Source organism: Lissotriton vulgaris, chromosome 8 (genome assembly GCF_964263255.1).
Source record: "Lissotriton vulgaris chromosome 8, aLisVul1.2, whole genome shotgun sequence".
Classification (NCBI taxonomy): Eukaryota; Metazoa; Chordata; class Amphibia; order Caudata; family Salamandridae; genus Lissotriton; species Lissotriton vulgaris.
Window position 1 is genome coordinate 371,847,847 of NC_141696.1, and position 16,076 is coordinate 371,863,922.

The 16,076-nt window shown below is 45.2% G+C and overlaps 1 protein-coding gene across 2 annotated transcripts in view; it reads right to left on the reverse strand.

The window, feature by feature from the left end:
- Window positions 1–16,076, reverse strand: part of OTC (ornithine transcarbamylase) — a 270,516-nt gene that overhangs the window by 117,515 nt on the left and 136,925 nt on the right. For both annotated transcript variants that reach the window (XM_086934145.1, XM_086934146.1), the window contains exon 2: window positions 6,592–6,721. In XM_086934145.1, the coding sequence (XP_086790271.1) occupies window positions 6,592–6,721 (130 nt within the window). The remainder of the gene's footprint in view (window positions 1–6,591; window positions 6,722–16,076) is intronic.

Below are 16,076 nucleotides of genomic sequence, written 5' to 3' on the forward strand. Positions count from 1 at the left end.
TGGTACCTGCTAATTCTAAGGGCTCTAGAGCACTCCTCTCAGAAGCCTCAAAATGTTTCCACAGGCCCTCCCCCAATGCTGTTCAGGCACACAATTCATTCGCAGAGCAATCTCATATGAGGTAAACCAGGCATAGATATCCTCACTCCTATTGTAATTCTGTACCAAATCCTTGGGAATATATACTTTACCCCCTGCACTGGCTGTGCTCTGCCACCATTTGAACCAGACTCCAGCTCCTTGGCCTTGATATCTAGTTCTCTCATGCTCAACTCATGAGCCAAAAGCAATTTCTTTTCCTCCAGGGCATGGGCATTCTTGCTCTCCTCCGCAGCCCTGTCTCTCTCTTTCTCCATTTCCAATTGCTTCATCTTTAACCTCATGACTTCCAAGTCATAGTTTCTAACTCCTTGATTCTCCTCTAACTCTTCTGGAGTGAAACCCCTACTGGAATGGTTGCTGCCGGATCTTGAGCCTGGTCTGCTCACAGGCAGATCTTGGGGTTGAAAACCATTCCTTTCACTTGCATCATTTCCCTCTTGGGCCTCCCAACAGGCCTTCGAGATTCTCTGCAGCTCCTCCTTTCTAGCGCTGCTTTTCACAGGGCAACTAGGATCTTTTCAGAATTGTTTGAGCTGTTCAACTTTGTAAGAATACAGATCCTCAATGCAAAACTCCAATTCTGCTGGCGCACTTGCTGCCTTCTGAGGTATGATGCTTTGAAGAGTTACTCAAAAGTAGAACCAAAAATCCAAACACAGTATCTGGTTGCTTAGTGTTCTGCACTAGACCAGTGATGTACACCATTTACTGTGGGTCAAGTACAAATACAAGTTCAAATCCTCACCACTAACCACCAATGTTAGATCTGGGGGTCTCTAGTTGGCAGAGGTAGGTACCAATGTCCAAATAGGGACCCTTGCTTCGATTCAGGGTAAGGGGGATGCACTCTTTAGATAACCCCTGCTCACCCCCTTGGTAGCTTGGTGGCAGCCGACAGGCTTATCAAAGGCAATGTGTAAAGTATTTGTACCAACACTCACAGTAACACAGTGAAAACACCACAAATGGACTCCACACTAGTTTAGAAAAATACAGTATCTTTTTCTAAACTACTCAAGACCAAAATGACAAAAATCCAACATACACAGTTCAAGAATATGATTTTAAAAGAGTTCTAGGGTTTGAGTCAAAATAATCCACAGTTGTGTCACGTTTAGCCAAAAGTACCTTTAGATGCGACAAAAGTTCCAAAGTGAAAGCTGCGGCATTGAAAAACAAGCGATGCGTCACTCCTGAGACCCCGGGGAAGTGATGCGACAGCCCCACTGGACGCAGTGGGCGTGTTGCGATGAATCCGGTCTGTATGGGGAGGGAGGCGATACATTGTATGGATTCCGGTGCGCAGGTTCCGTATTTGAGTCAAAGTCAAGCCAACAGCAGCAGACTAGTTGTCTGAGGTACAGGGAACATGTTACCATACATTACAAGACTCTCTGGGATGGTCATGTCATGCAAGAAGATATGTTTCCAGAATCACCTCAAATTATGACAAGTCAGAAATTAATTATGTTTATAGCCAGGTAAAGTTATTTGTAGAAGGGAGGCCAGTTAAATTTATTTGGAGAACGGAGGATAAAATAGATTTTGGTCAAGTGACTAATTTTTGGTTTCCTACTTTCTTTCTACATACTAAAATGCTTGAAATCTATCTAGTTCACATCCAGCAATCTATGTTTCATCGAGAGCACATAATTGTAGAAAATTGCTTCAACTTTTTGGTAGACAAAGTTGGGCACTTTGAAGGTACGAAGTGGTATGTTTGTGAACCACCTGCCTACTTTATGCATTTTTATGGCCATTTTTGCAGGGTTATCCCCAAACTTTTTGCCTTCCTCTGCCTATTTTTCTGACCTTCGTTTTGTTGGCTATAGGTCTCTGGGCATTTTACCACTGCCAATGAGTGCTAAAGTGCATATGCTCTCTCCTCTAAAACATGGTATGACTGGTTTCTCCATGATTGGCGTATTTGATTTACTAATAAGTCCCTAGTAAAGTGCACTATATGTGCCCAGGGTTTGTAAATCAAATGATACTAGTGGGCCTACAGCACTGATTGTGCCACCCACATGAGCAGCCCTTCAAGCATGTCTCAGGTATGCCACTGCAGGGCCTTTGTGAACAGTTTTAAAATGCCATGTCGACCTGTGAAGTTCATCTACTTTCCAGGACCAAACCCAGTCATGGCCCATGCAGAAAAGCATGGTGGGCCGGAGCAGGGGGAAGTGACAAACATCGAAATAGGGAAAATAAAATAAACACATAAATAAACCCACTTCATTTTGATTGCCACATCGGGAAGTCAGCGATGCGGCGAGAGCAAGGTCAGTGGCTATATTTATTTATTTATTTATTTTCCATATTCTGTCATTTGTCACTTCCACCCCCCCATCCCCGCCACACCGCGCTTACCTGCACGGGTCGCCACCGCCCAAACTGTCCCTTTTATTACATGTGAGGCACCCCTAAGATAGGCCCCTCTGTAGCCCCATAGGCAGCGTGCAGGATATTTAAAGAGTAGGGCCTGTACTTCTGAGTTTTACATGTCCTGGTAGGGAAAAACTGTTTTTCACTACAACAAGGCCTGTCTCTCCCATAGGTTAGCATTGGAGCTGCCTTATAAAACTTTAGAAGTGTATCTTCCAGGTGGGAGCCGATAGAAAATTGGAGTTTGGTATCTCTAGACAACCAATCTTTTAGTGAATTTGGTTTTTAAATTGCATGCCAGAAAATGCCACTTTTAGAATGTTGGCCTTTTCTTACTTAACCACTTTGTGCCTCTGCCTGTCCCTGGAATACACATCTAGGACACTCTAGACAGTCATACACAAAGGAACTGAGTTGTGCCCTGCTCCTCTGATGGCCCATCACCAGCTGAATGGGTCTTCCTGAGCTAGAGTGAGAGGGAGGAGCTGACACTTCCACCTGAATAGGACTGTGCCTGTCAACATATAAGGAGCTGAATACCCCCTGTAGTGTGTCTGGAGCCAGGGCGAGGAGGGGCAGGGTCTTGTGTGCAACAAAGGCCTTTCTTTGAAGTCTTCGTACTTCAAAGGCTAAAATGGGAATAAATACTGGACTTCTGACACCGTGTACTCAGAGCGCTTCTGGACTGAGGGCATTCTGTCAGGAAGAAGAGTTGTTGTGCTGAAAGGAGGGACTGCTACATTGCTGCATGCTTTGCTGTGTTGACCTGCTGCCTGCTGCTTCTTGTCTGTGAGTGAGAGGACCAGACTTTGCTCTCTACATACTGCTTTCTAAGGTTACCATGTGCTGTACTGATCTTGCCTCCTGTTGCAAAAGTCTCAGGGTCATCAAAGACTTCACAGGCATCTGGCTACCAGCACCTGGGCTCATCTGCAATGAGTCATAACCTGCCAAGTGGAGCCAAACCCAGTCCTGGTCCCTTGGGGTGGGTTTTTTGCTGCAACCAAGATACCGTTGCCTCACCTCCAAAGCATCAGTTCGGAACAGGTGCATCTCTGTGAAACCAAAGCATATCCGCTGCATGCACTAAAGTCCGGGACACCACTCACTGAATCTGTGATGCAATGTCCTCGACTTCAACGGAGCCCCGAATTTACCGCAGTGCCTCAGAAGAACCACTGCTGTGTGAGTTTTGACTACTCATCACCTGCAACCGCGACACCTCACCTCCTCTGCGTGACACATCTTCTTTGATTTCCAACACATCCAAGGTAATGTAAGGGGGCTTGCATGATTCCGGTGCCCAGCCCACGCTCCATCATGGTCGGACTGAACTTTTGGATTTGTCCAGGTCATACGCGACCAGATAGCCCCAGTTGGAGTTATAGACTTCTAAGCACTGCATTTTGATTTAATATTTAAAAATTCAAGCCTTGAATTGTGTATGTTGGACTCTTGTCGCTTTGGTCTTGTTTTACTCGGATAAATATTGGCCAAGTTTCTAAACTGGTGTGCTGTACTTTTGTGTTTTGTTTGCTGTGTTACTGTGTGTGCGTGTGCACAAATACATTACACATTGCCTCTTTAGATTAGCCTGACTGCTCTGAGCAAAGGTACCAAAGCATGAGCACAGTTATACTTAGTGTGTACTACACTTACCCTGGTTAGAGTGTGAGTCCCTTCTTGGACAGGGTGCATATCTCTGCCAACTAGAGACACCATTTCTAATAGCCACTTTTTTGCTTTATATAGTTTTGGACCAGAAATGTACGATATAATACTTTGTCAAAATATGCTCTAATCATCACACACATTCTTGAACATGTAGTGATCCTTGTTCGTCTTTTTTCAGGAGGTTATTTTATATAAAATCATTCAGCTCATTCTACTGTAATAAAAACAACAGGGCCACACAGCACTCTGATTATGTTTGCATGGGTCTCAGTGCTATTAACAACTATGAAGACGAGGAGAGCCAACAAGTCCATGCGTGAATATATCAATATTGCCACCTATAGACATTTTCTAAATCAAATTATTAGATCATCAACTTTTGGGTGCTTCTATGGGCCTGATTTTGAGTTTGGCGCAAAGACGTCGGCTCCACTGCGCCATACTCGTGCGAGGACCACCAACCATATGTTAGGTTATGATAATTAATTTTATAAGGTGCACAGCTACCCAAGGGTTTCCCAGAGCCAGAATGAGAGGAACAAAAGAAAGAGAATAAAAATTATTGATTGAACAGCCAAGTTTTCAAACATATGCGAAAATTTCCATAGACAGTTTCATTCCTAAAAGACATGGGGAGACCATTCCACAGGGAGGGACCTAGATTAGCAAAAGATCGACCACCCATTCGCAACAATCTGGTCCTCGGGACCAAAAATGTAGCCAGAGCAGAGGAACAAAGAAGGTGCAAAGGTAAGTAAGGGTGGACTAAAGCATGCAGGTACTGAGGTGCCATGCCAGATTTGATCTTAAACATATAGCTCAGGGTTTTGAATTGAACATGATTCCCTACCCTGAGCCAATAGAGATCACAAAGAGAACTAGAGATAGAGGTCATTCTGGGAACCTGGCAAAGCAGTCTAGCAGCTGCATTCTGCACCACCTGCAATGTACGTGTCACATTCTTATTAATTCCTAGATACACAATGTTGCCCTAGTCCAGTCTAGTAGTGACAAGAGCCTGGACTGCGGTTCTCTAAGTAGAACAGGGTAGCATCCAAAGGATTTTCTAAGCCATTTAAGGATGGTGAAGCAGGTCGAGGCCACCTTCACAGCTTGTTGTTCATTGATAACTGACCATCAATGATAAAGCCTAGATTGTGGACTTGAAGTGGAGGCTTGGGTAGAGTACCCATTTCAGAAGGCCAGTGTTGGGGACCCCAGACATCTTTATTTTTCCCCAAAATCAAGACTTCCGTTTTTTCCCCATTAAGTTTGAGCAAGTTGGCTTACATCCAAGATGCAATTTTCCTCAACCCGGACTGGAGAGCCGGTGACTTGGACACCCTCTCAGCAGAAAGAGAAAAGACCATCTGGGTGTTGTCTGCGTCGGAGAATAGTGACACCCCAGCCTCTTCGGCAATCGCTGGCAGAGACCTAACGCAGACATTGAACAATAGAGGGCTAACAATGGAGCACTGAGGTACCCCATAAGGCGATGAGTGAGTTTTTGAACTGGCCATGCTACAAGAGTTCAACTCATGCTACAGTTGATGGTGTCCTTTGCCATTCCCATGGTGGTGCTTGGAAAACAGGCACCGCCATGGGAACAGCAAAAAAGTTCTAGGATGTCAGGGACGTGGACGTCCATGCCATGCTGGAACTTTGTGGGAATACAGACAGGGCAGCACATGTTGTGCCCCCTTGAATGTATCCCCATGGCGGGGACACCATGGGGGCCCAGTTGGGCCCCCTTTGTTCCTCCATCGCCAGCCTTTTCATGGCAGGAATCCCACCATGATATGCTAGCGGTGGATACACTCGTAATATGCTGAGCGGGACTGTGCTAGTCCCCACTCAGCATATTATGTTGTGGTGCAGCTCCACCACCGCCAGGGAACTGGTGCTGCCGGCGGTCCAAAGCCGATACGACTTTAACAGTCGTAATACGGCAGGCGGTGGACCACCTGCGCTAATCTGGCGGTCACAAAACCGCCAGACTCGTAATCAGGCCTTATTTTTGTACTTAAGCATTCATGCGCTCACCTCCCACATCTCTTTCTGTCAGTAGATGACGAACTTAAAATTTGCTTCAGTGCACAGTATCCGAATTGTTCCACACTGAAAACTGCTTCTGTCTAGATGGTATTCAATAATACATCTTTTATTTACAATTAGAATCATCTAGAACCTAATGTAAAAGTAAAAATGTCAGGAAAATGGGTAAGTGGTAAGTGTTATTCTTCTGCCACAATACAACATTGCTTGTAATACTGTGAGACCTTACAGTAATTATCAGTCTAAACCGGCAGTTAACTGAAGTTTATGAATATGGTAATTATTTATATTACGATTGCCTTTAAGAAACATGTTATTCCTTCTAGATGTGTCTGCTAATCAAAATGCCCTGTTTAGGTTGAACTCAATCCTTACCTCTCCTTTCCCCTTTATTCTGCTTTTCAGGTCTGTCGCCACCCACAGCAGGTGTTTTATTTCCTCTGCAGAGTAGTTTTTTAGTGTCAGGAAGTCACGACCTTTCAACTGAGCATTATTTGAAGAAGACCTGCACAAGCAAGAAAGAAAGGTGTTAATCTGGACCGGATGTCGGTTTTAGACCATTGATGTCTTGCATGTAATATACAGTTCAAGTTAAAGCCTCAACATATATGATCACTAGTTTCAGGGGTGCTCACACCCTAACATCTATCACCATTTCTCTATCACTCCATTAACTAGCCATGTGTGCAACTTCTTATTAAAAGAGGTGTGGCCTAACAGCTTGGGCAGTCGACCTCGAATCTGGGGAACAGGTTTTGAGTATCGGCAACGACGCTCAACATCCTATCATTCTGGGCAAATCACTTCATCTTCCCTTGACTAACGAAAAAAAAAATGTATGCGTGCATCTGTAAGCAATTGGTGTTCATGTAAAGCGCTCTGATACCTTCGGTCGAGTTTGCGCTATATAATACTCAGGGCACAAGTCCTAAAAAGAGAAGTGGGGGAATGCTGTCACCGGAAGTGACGTCACGACAGGAAGTGACGCCACGAAAGGTGGCTTGCACCATCGGGCTCATTGCCTCCCCTCGCTCACTCCTTAGATGCGAATGCATCTGAGAAGTTAGCGCATGAGCAACATGCCCTGAGCTCCGATCTCGTCATAGAGAGGCCACAGAGTTAAGTCCAGCTGTTTGGCAGGGGGGGGCGGCGTCCTCCCGGTAAAATAAGTGGGGGTACGCCATCCACACGCGTGGTACCCCGACTCGAGCCCTGATAATACTACACAAAAAAAAAGTTATAACATCTGAGGTCTGAGGGTGGTAGGGCACACCAAGGTAAATATTGATCAGTGTGTATTTGCATGAGTTAGGGCGAAGACAGGGCCCGCCTCCATTCCCAGGCAATAACCACCTTGGAGTGCCCTCCCCTTGCGCAATAAAGCTTCTGTACATCAGTCCACTAGAATGTAGAGTGCAATTCACAATATATTGTTAGCCTGTTTTTTATGACACTATGTAAATGAGGCACGTATGTTTTTTCTCTGAAGTCACAAGGGTATTCCACTGAAATGTAATGACTTAAGGTCATGGCAAAGGAGCACACAGAAAGAGATGAAGAAGGCTTGTAATGGCAATTTAAACTATTTATTGTCGATGAAGCACTCAGGTTGGGAATTGTGGTGAATTTCAAGGTTTTTTCACTAACCAAAATTTAAGAACCCGTACACGTGAAATTTGATACTACATGTTAGGCAGAAAACCTTTTTCTCAAATGATATTTTTGGGAAATGCTGCCTCATGTTGCAGACATAAAGCTCAGTTTTCACAAAAGTCTACAAAACAAGAGTTGTTTTGCTGCTAATTACTGATATGTTTCAAGCAAACATAGAAACAAGACTATGAACAATAAAACTGCAGATGTAAAACATACAAAGCCAGTGGTAATTAACTTTAGCAATGGCAGCTATGTAAAGATGAGGTATAGTACCAGAAAAGGCACTATCAGGGAAGGTTTTTCTGAATAAAGATGAAATATAGACAAAGTAAGGCTTTACTACAGCATCAATTAAAAGAATGCTACTGCTATAGATCTAATGAAACTGATGATCCCAAAGGAGGTGGCTTTCTTTTCAACTGCTTTTACATCCCTGTTCAGTGTCAGTGTTTCAGTCTCCATGTCCCAATTCAATTATTTTTGCTCCAAGGAGTTCAACATAAAACCATATACAAGCAAATCCAATTTACCAAGTCAATCACCACTTAAAAACAAACTAGAAAGACATAAAACATCAGCGATTACTGTGTTCATAAAATAATATAAAAATCATAGTTGCAAGAGTCCTTTCCATTACAAGACTAACAGGGCAGGGCAAACCGAATTATACCATAACATTTTTGGACGACTTTAGCTGTATATTACGAGGATGCTAAAAAGTGAAAAAATGCATTTGATTCAACATTGAATTAACTAAAAGAAAAAAGTTCTAAATTGCGATATACGTACACCATAAGTAGCAGCAAACAGTATGACAAAAAGTGTAAGTGCCCGAACAAGATAACAGATTCAAGAATTCTTGAAGAGAAATAATTAATATTCAGTTAATATGCAAAAAGCCTAACAGATGAAAATGTTTTGGCTAAATGGAATTCAATTGCACATGGTGGTATTAATAGCAGCATACGAAAAGATGGACGTGCAAAAGCGCAACTACAGTACCAAGTTCATAAACCTTTTTGTGTATAACCATAACGTAATCAGAGAGAGACATAGCATATAATTGAATACTCTAACAATGTTAATTGTCAGATAAACACGACCAGATAATGCTACTAGAAGGACTCATTAGAAATTGTCCAGAGAGAAACCTAAGCACCTAACTTCAACTAAGCGCAGCAACATGTCTCAGTGTCCATGTCTCATTGTCCCATGTGTTTCATCTCAATGTCTATATGTGAGAGCCTTTTTGCCCATAACATCTTGGCCATGGCATAATTTAAGTATTCCATTTGTGCTACAATACTTCTCAATATTCTGACCCACAGGCATAGTGTGGGAAAATAAGTGCACTCTTTGTGTCAGAATGCGTAGCTCATAGTAAGGTTCAGCCCACCTTCTTGCACATTTTACTGGAGGGTGATTCAGGGGTATGGATGGAGATGTATTTTAATCTCAGTCCCTATCACAGTCCTTCACACCTAGTCAGGCGTAGGGGTAATAAATTATGTGTGCCTAAATCCAAGTATGGATCTAAGCGTTTTTTCTTCTAATGTGGTGAAGACTTTCTCCGGCTGGGCCATATGTGTCCCATAACCTGCTGGTAGAGTAATCTGTTCATTTCCAGGTGGTTCAGAATTAAACAACAATCACTTTAAAGTCCATAAATATCCTGTCAATTTGACATCTACTTTCTAAACCCTTAATAACAGATGGAGAAGTGTGGCTCAATGGTTAGAGCGGCACACCCTGATGCAGAGGTCTGGCCCAGGACCAGGGTTCAATTCCTACCTTGGCAGGTCTTGGGCTCAATTTCCTTGGACCTGATAATTCTCGCCTCGGTGCCTATTCTAATCATGGGACCCACTCTGCAACTCTGGGCAATAGCTTGCTTAATCTCCACAACGGCCCCAACAGTGCTGGGATGCCTGGCTTCACCTTGGGGGGGCCCAGGAGTGGACATCTCACAGGGAAAAGCCAGGAAGGGTTCCACAGCGCCAGGACACCCCAGTTGGGGTATTAGTGCGCTTTACAAGTACAAATTACATTTACAGTTTACATGAAAGGAAGTATCGACGCTTTCCACTTATGGGAAAGGATTGATAGGATCAGTGGAAGACAAGGTCAATTTAAAGATGATTCACCAAAGAGGCTAGCAAATGCCTCTTTTGGCGTTAGATTTATTCAGTGCATATAGTTAAAGTCATATTGGCAATCTAGCTAGCATGAATAATATAATACAGAAAATCAAATGTATTCTCTAGGCACATGTGGAAATTAGAAAAAGTAATGTACATAAGCGGCGTTCATTTGCCTTTTTCCATTCCCCTCCCTGTAGGCACCATGAATACCGTGAAACATTGACCGCATCGTTCCGCCAGTAAAAGCCCGTGCCCATATGTACATGACAGCCATTTTAGGCACCATGGCCTTTTGCCCGCATATTGGAATCCCCGGCTTCCCTCCTGCGCGTATTTGAACACCCTTCCCCTCTCACATGCATAGACCTTAAAACCCTCTCCCTCTGCGCGACCCTGCTCTGAAAGGTAACACTCCTGCTTGACCCACGCAACCCCCCCATTTCCTCTTGAAGAAGCATCCTTCGCCTCAGCTGACATAACCCTCCCCAGCTGTACCTGACTGCCCCCGCTCTCTCATGCACCGGTCATAAGACATCTCACTCTGTGCGACTCTGTCCTTGGGAGTCACGCTCGCGCCTGCCCAACACCTCCTTTCCTTTCATGAATAACCCCCCTGTTGGTAAACCCTCCCTCCGCAATTGACTGTCCACACGGGTCCGAGGCCATCACCTAAGCCGGGAAGATACTGTTTACTGCCCCTTATTGTATGGAGTCACTCCTCTTCAAAGGACCCACTATTGACCCTGGCCTCCCCACCCCCTGGGGTACGATCAGGCGCACATATCCTAAGAATCGGCGGAACACTCAGCTGCATGATTACCCCCCCTCCTCTTATCAGCAGGTCAAGGGCCTCTATTGTGAGTATATGTGGGGTGGGATTGACACGAGGATTATGGGGATGTCTTTTTCTTGTTTCACAATGTCGTTATTGTAATAAGGAATGTTTTGTAAGGTATAAAAGGCGATGCCTCAGAGAATTTGTTAGAGCACCTCCCGAAAGACACTGTGTTTCGTGTCCGAAATGACAGGCTCTCCTCATGAGTAATAAATCCTGCTCTTGTGATTCCTGCCTCCAGCGCCCGTCTCTTTATTTGGTAACTATTCAGAATGGGAGCTAAGAGGCGACTTGCGCCAGCAGCCCGGGCATCGACAGTAATATGGGCTCCCTTTCCACAATTGGCGTCCCAACGCGGGGTCCATCAGTGACATAAGGTCTAGTAAGAGAGATCCAGACGATGAGGTGAACATCTGAATGATTGGAGTATACCTGCCTTGAGAGGGCCCTCGTCCGGCTGCCGATTGAAAGAACTTCACCGATTCTGAACGTACCTCTCTCGAACGACCTATTGTCCTGACTGGAATCCCACAGGAATGCTGCATAGAGTAAGAGAACGATCGGGCGCTGGAGGAGGAAGACGAAGAACTATCCGCATGGTCCGGTCCGGGTAAGATTAAGTAGGGCGTTTTTACGCCTGATTGGTAGGATGGTTTTATCCATCTGATTGTTTGATTGATTGTATTGGAATCGGTATTCGAATACTGATATTGCTTGTTTATTGGTTCATTTAGCTTTGGTGGCTACTTGAAATATTGGTTCTCTTCTTGAGAACGAGACATTCTCTGTTTGCAAACAGCGGCGAATAGGAACGTTCGTCTCTCTTTGCAGATAGAGAAGGGTAGGTAATGCAGACTTTTGTCCCCGTTGTAATCCGTCATGCCTACCTTTCTCCCTACTGATTGTTTGATATCGATTAATAATCGATTGTGCTCGTTGAGATCTTCCCTGTCCACAAACAGAGACGAATAGGAATATTCTGTCTCCCTTTGCAGATAGCGAAGGGCAGGTAATGCAGACGTTTGTCCCCGTTGTAATCCGTCATGCCTGTTTTTCTCCCCACTGATTGATTGATTGACTGGACATTGTTGTCCAAGGAATTGTTCGTTTGAGGTATTTTCTGTTTGCAAATAACGTGGAATAGCAATATTCTGTCTAGTCTTTGCAAGTAGTAAAGGGTAGGTTATGCCCCTTTATGATTCGTCAGGCCTACCCACTCCCCACTGATTGACTATTTATTGGGGGCAGCTCACCTGGTCCGCCCAGGAGGCTGCCCTACTGGAGGGACATATGCTACCCACTCATTGACCATTTATTGGAGGTAGGCCATCTGGTCCGTCCAGGAGGCTACCCTAGTAATTGGAGGTACATCATTTGGTCCGCCCAGGATGATACCCTAATGAAGGGACATGTGTTCCCCACTGACTGATAATCTAGTTCCACCCGGACCATTTATTGGAGGTAACTCATCTGGTCCGTCCAGGAGTACCCCTAATGAAAAGGACATATAAAAATATGAAGTGATCACCGTACCCTGTTAACAGAAACTTTAGTTTAAAACACGCTAAGGAAAAGAAGGAAAAATAAAGGAAATCGGGCTAAGTCAGTAACCCCCTGATGAGCTTTCGACTTCACTAAAAATAAGAAACATTAGGAATTGTTCGTAAATAAGACATATAAAATGGCGAAAACTTGACAGCAAGACAGCCACGAGGTAGCTAGGCTCCGTTGCCTATTCCTGCCCCAAACATGTCTGCCTCATTGCCCACCACGCCCAAATAACGGTAACATGAAATAGATACAAATCAATAAAAACCTACCCCCATTCCGGAAGCTCCCGAAGTGCAACAGGTCCGCGGTTACGCCCATCCGGAAGGCGAGGCCTCAGCGCGTGCAGAGCAGGGCCTGGCTGGCCGCCATCGGAAGGGGAGGCTGTAGGGCGGACGGCCCGAAAATCGTAATGATCTCTCCTTTTCCCCTCTTCTGCAGCCCTGCGGGCCACGGGGGGGGGGGGATGTCTTGCCTCAGCCACCGATCCCCCCCCCCCCCCCCTCTCTCTCGCCTGATCCGGCCCTCATCGAAGACCGGAGCCAAGGCGAGGACGGCGGCGCTTCTTTCAGCTATAATGGCCGCAACTACACCTCTTTTCAATTATGTCTTGGACAACTCTGGAAAGTCGCAGGTGGTCCCGCCATCGGCAACGCCTCAGTTGCAGGTAGTCCCACCACATGACGAGGGGGGATGTCTTGCTGCCTCCGACCCCCCCCATCTTCATCGCCTGGCACGGCCATACCAAAGCGCTGGAGCCGAAGAACGGCGCGGGGTCGCTGGAAGGGGGAGGCGGCGCGAACGAGCCTCCCCCACCTCCCTCCAGGTGGAGGCTTCCAGCGACACCCCAACGCTCCTGCTTAAAGAGGGTCCATATCAAAAAGCGGTTCTTTGCCCGGGACGGGCACACGTCCTGTGCTTTCTCTCCTTAACTTTGAAGATTCTATGAGAGCCGGGGGGCCCCGCCCCTCCACATGGGCGCCCCCGTCCCCCTCGCTGGGAACCGCGACATCGGCGCACTCCTGCCGTCGCCGACCTCAATTTTGAAATGACTAAAATCCTGCAAAGATACAGACTTGTTCAGTTCCGGTGGGATGCCAGTATGACCCGGTAGGAAAGATCGTTGCTTCCCTCCCCACTTTTTGACTGATGGCTCATATCGCCGGTCTGTTGCCCTATTATGAAAAACTTTTGAACTACCAACAGAAGGTTCTGGTCCTACCACGAGTCAGTAGAGACAATCTGACTATACTGGGACCTGCCTGACCTCACCCAAAATGGCGCCGATACAAATGAACTTTTCAGCTCCTTGTTATATCCTGATTGCTCAAGCCTTAGTGTTCTGAGATATGTATGTAGTTGTTTTGGACAGTGAAGTGATATAAGTTGGATATTGATTATGTATTAGGAAAAACGAAGTGATATAGGATGAATATTGATTATGTGTTGGGACAATGAACTGGTATAGGATGGGTATTAATTATATGTTAGAAGCAATGAATTGAAATGAAATAAAGTACTGATTGAACATTTGGACGATGAATTGATACTAAGTTCTAAACGCACCATGTTTATTGAAAGTTCTTGCTTTTCGACGTTTATGATGCTTGCTCCCAATGAATTTCGATACGATTTTATTGCACTTGCCGCACTTTATATCATAAAATTAAAGGTTTTTGAAAAAGCAAGTACAGCTGTAGCGATTGCATTAATGAGTCTCAAATGTGTTGCTACTGTCTCCAATATAAGCGAAATGTAAGCAGCTTTATGAAGGTTGAAGGTTAAGAAGCCCAATACTTAGGCTGTTGCATTGTATGCCACAGGCAGCAGGAAAAACGTTTTTAGATGCCCTTAAACAATACTGAAGAAATGCCACCTGGCCACCACCCTTGCGTATGATCTAAAAGACCACGCTCGAGTGATCCGTGCGGATACGCAGAACACCAATGATTATCTATGTAGCACTACTGGTCCCTCTGGGCTTAAACGCCGAGATGGTAGAGAATGCACCCCGTGGAGATAGGTCGAATATGTGGTAGGTAAAAACATTTTTGGATTTATGCGCGTTAATGTGTTTTGAATGCTGCCCCCCACCCCCTTCTTCTCCCCCCTTCTGCAGGTCACGTTGGAGCATCGGTTGAAGTATGAAAGAGCAATGATCGAACGACCGGCGGAAGGGGAAAAAGGGGATCTGAGCATAGTACTTATGCTAACAAGCTTTGAAAGACGTAGACGTAGATATGACTGTTCCTCCTTAGAACGTAACGACTGGGAGGATGGACTGACATAGAAATTGACGGGTTAGTACTGTATGACTGAATATGACTCGAACCAGCACGACAGGTAATACAACTATGACGTTTGACTAAGATAGGGAAAAGACAAGGAAAGTCCCGGGGTAAGGTTTACCTAGGCACCACCCGTCTGGGAAAGTAGGAATGTTGTTGATGTTCAAAATGTACCACCTCCTTCTCGCACTCTTATAGATATAGCTAAGCTGTCCGACTGTTCTCCCGATTAACGCCCTCCGTTGTCTCAGCCTGGAGAACCCTTTTTTTTTCATCGAAATGGGAGAAAAGGAAAAATGACTCAAAGATCCCACCGTGAGTAGTAGCCCAACCAGGTTAATTCCTGACCAACTGACCGCGGTGTAAGTATTAACAACTGAGAACACTCGCGAAGATAGTAAACGAGAGGAAAAGGAGGAAAAAGGTAAAAAGAGCTCAGCACGTAGATAAATAGGATACTAAAGATGCGCAGCATGCAGAAGATCTTTTTGGCCAATAACTGTTTCATGTTTTGTCGTGAACCCTTTTGTATGTAACACATGTACAGTCTTCCCTTGTCTGAGTTTGTGTGTATGTAATGTACGGGTTTATGTCTTCCCTCTGTCTGCGTTTGCGTGTTACCTGACCCCTGTCGTTCTGTGTTGTGAGCGCACTAAATGACCTATTACCGTACACGTCTCTCTCTCTCTCTCTCTCTCTCTCTCTCTCTCTCTCTCTCTATATGTCATACGTGTACCGGATGGCTCGTTTAGAATGCGGACGGCTCTCACTCTCTATAAGAGCCCACCCCCCCTTGTTCTCTCTCTCCCTTTTTGTATGGTAATATTGTGCCCCGTCGGCACCAGTCTAATTGGAAACTTAGTGAACGCGAAGGTGTTCAGCAAAATTGACAGAAACTAAAATGATTGTAACTTGCCATATTACTACCTCTCCTTTCTGCAAAATGAATGAACTTGAATTGGCTAAGAAAGAGAGGACAGGTAAGACGACTGATATCCCCTAATCTGGCCCTTTTATAAGGGGGACTATATGTCAATGGCATCCTATTTTTCAGTTTGTTAGAGATACAAGCCCCAATGTCCAGGTTGATCCCCAATGTCCAGGTTGCCCCACCCCTATGAATTCAAGCGCGAATGTCCAAAGCGTCCCCGCTTCTCCCTATTGACCCCTGCCCCATATCAGCTGTCCTTGAAGTATAACTAATGACCTTGATTAAGCGGCGTTCCTCGAGAAAAAGCCTGTTTTCCCACCCCCTCCCTGTTTGAAAGGGTTAACCAGCTCTGAAGGGAAATGTTAGACTGTTAAGGCTCGGGTTAGAAGACGAGTCACCACTAAAGGTTCCGCCATGTTGAGTTTGATGAAATGCGCAGTTGATAGGAGACTGATTTCTCT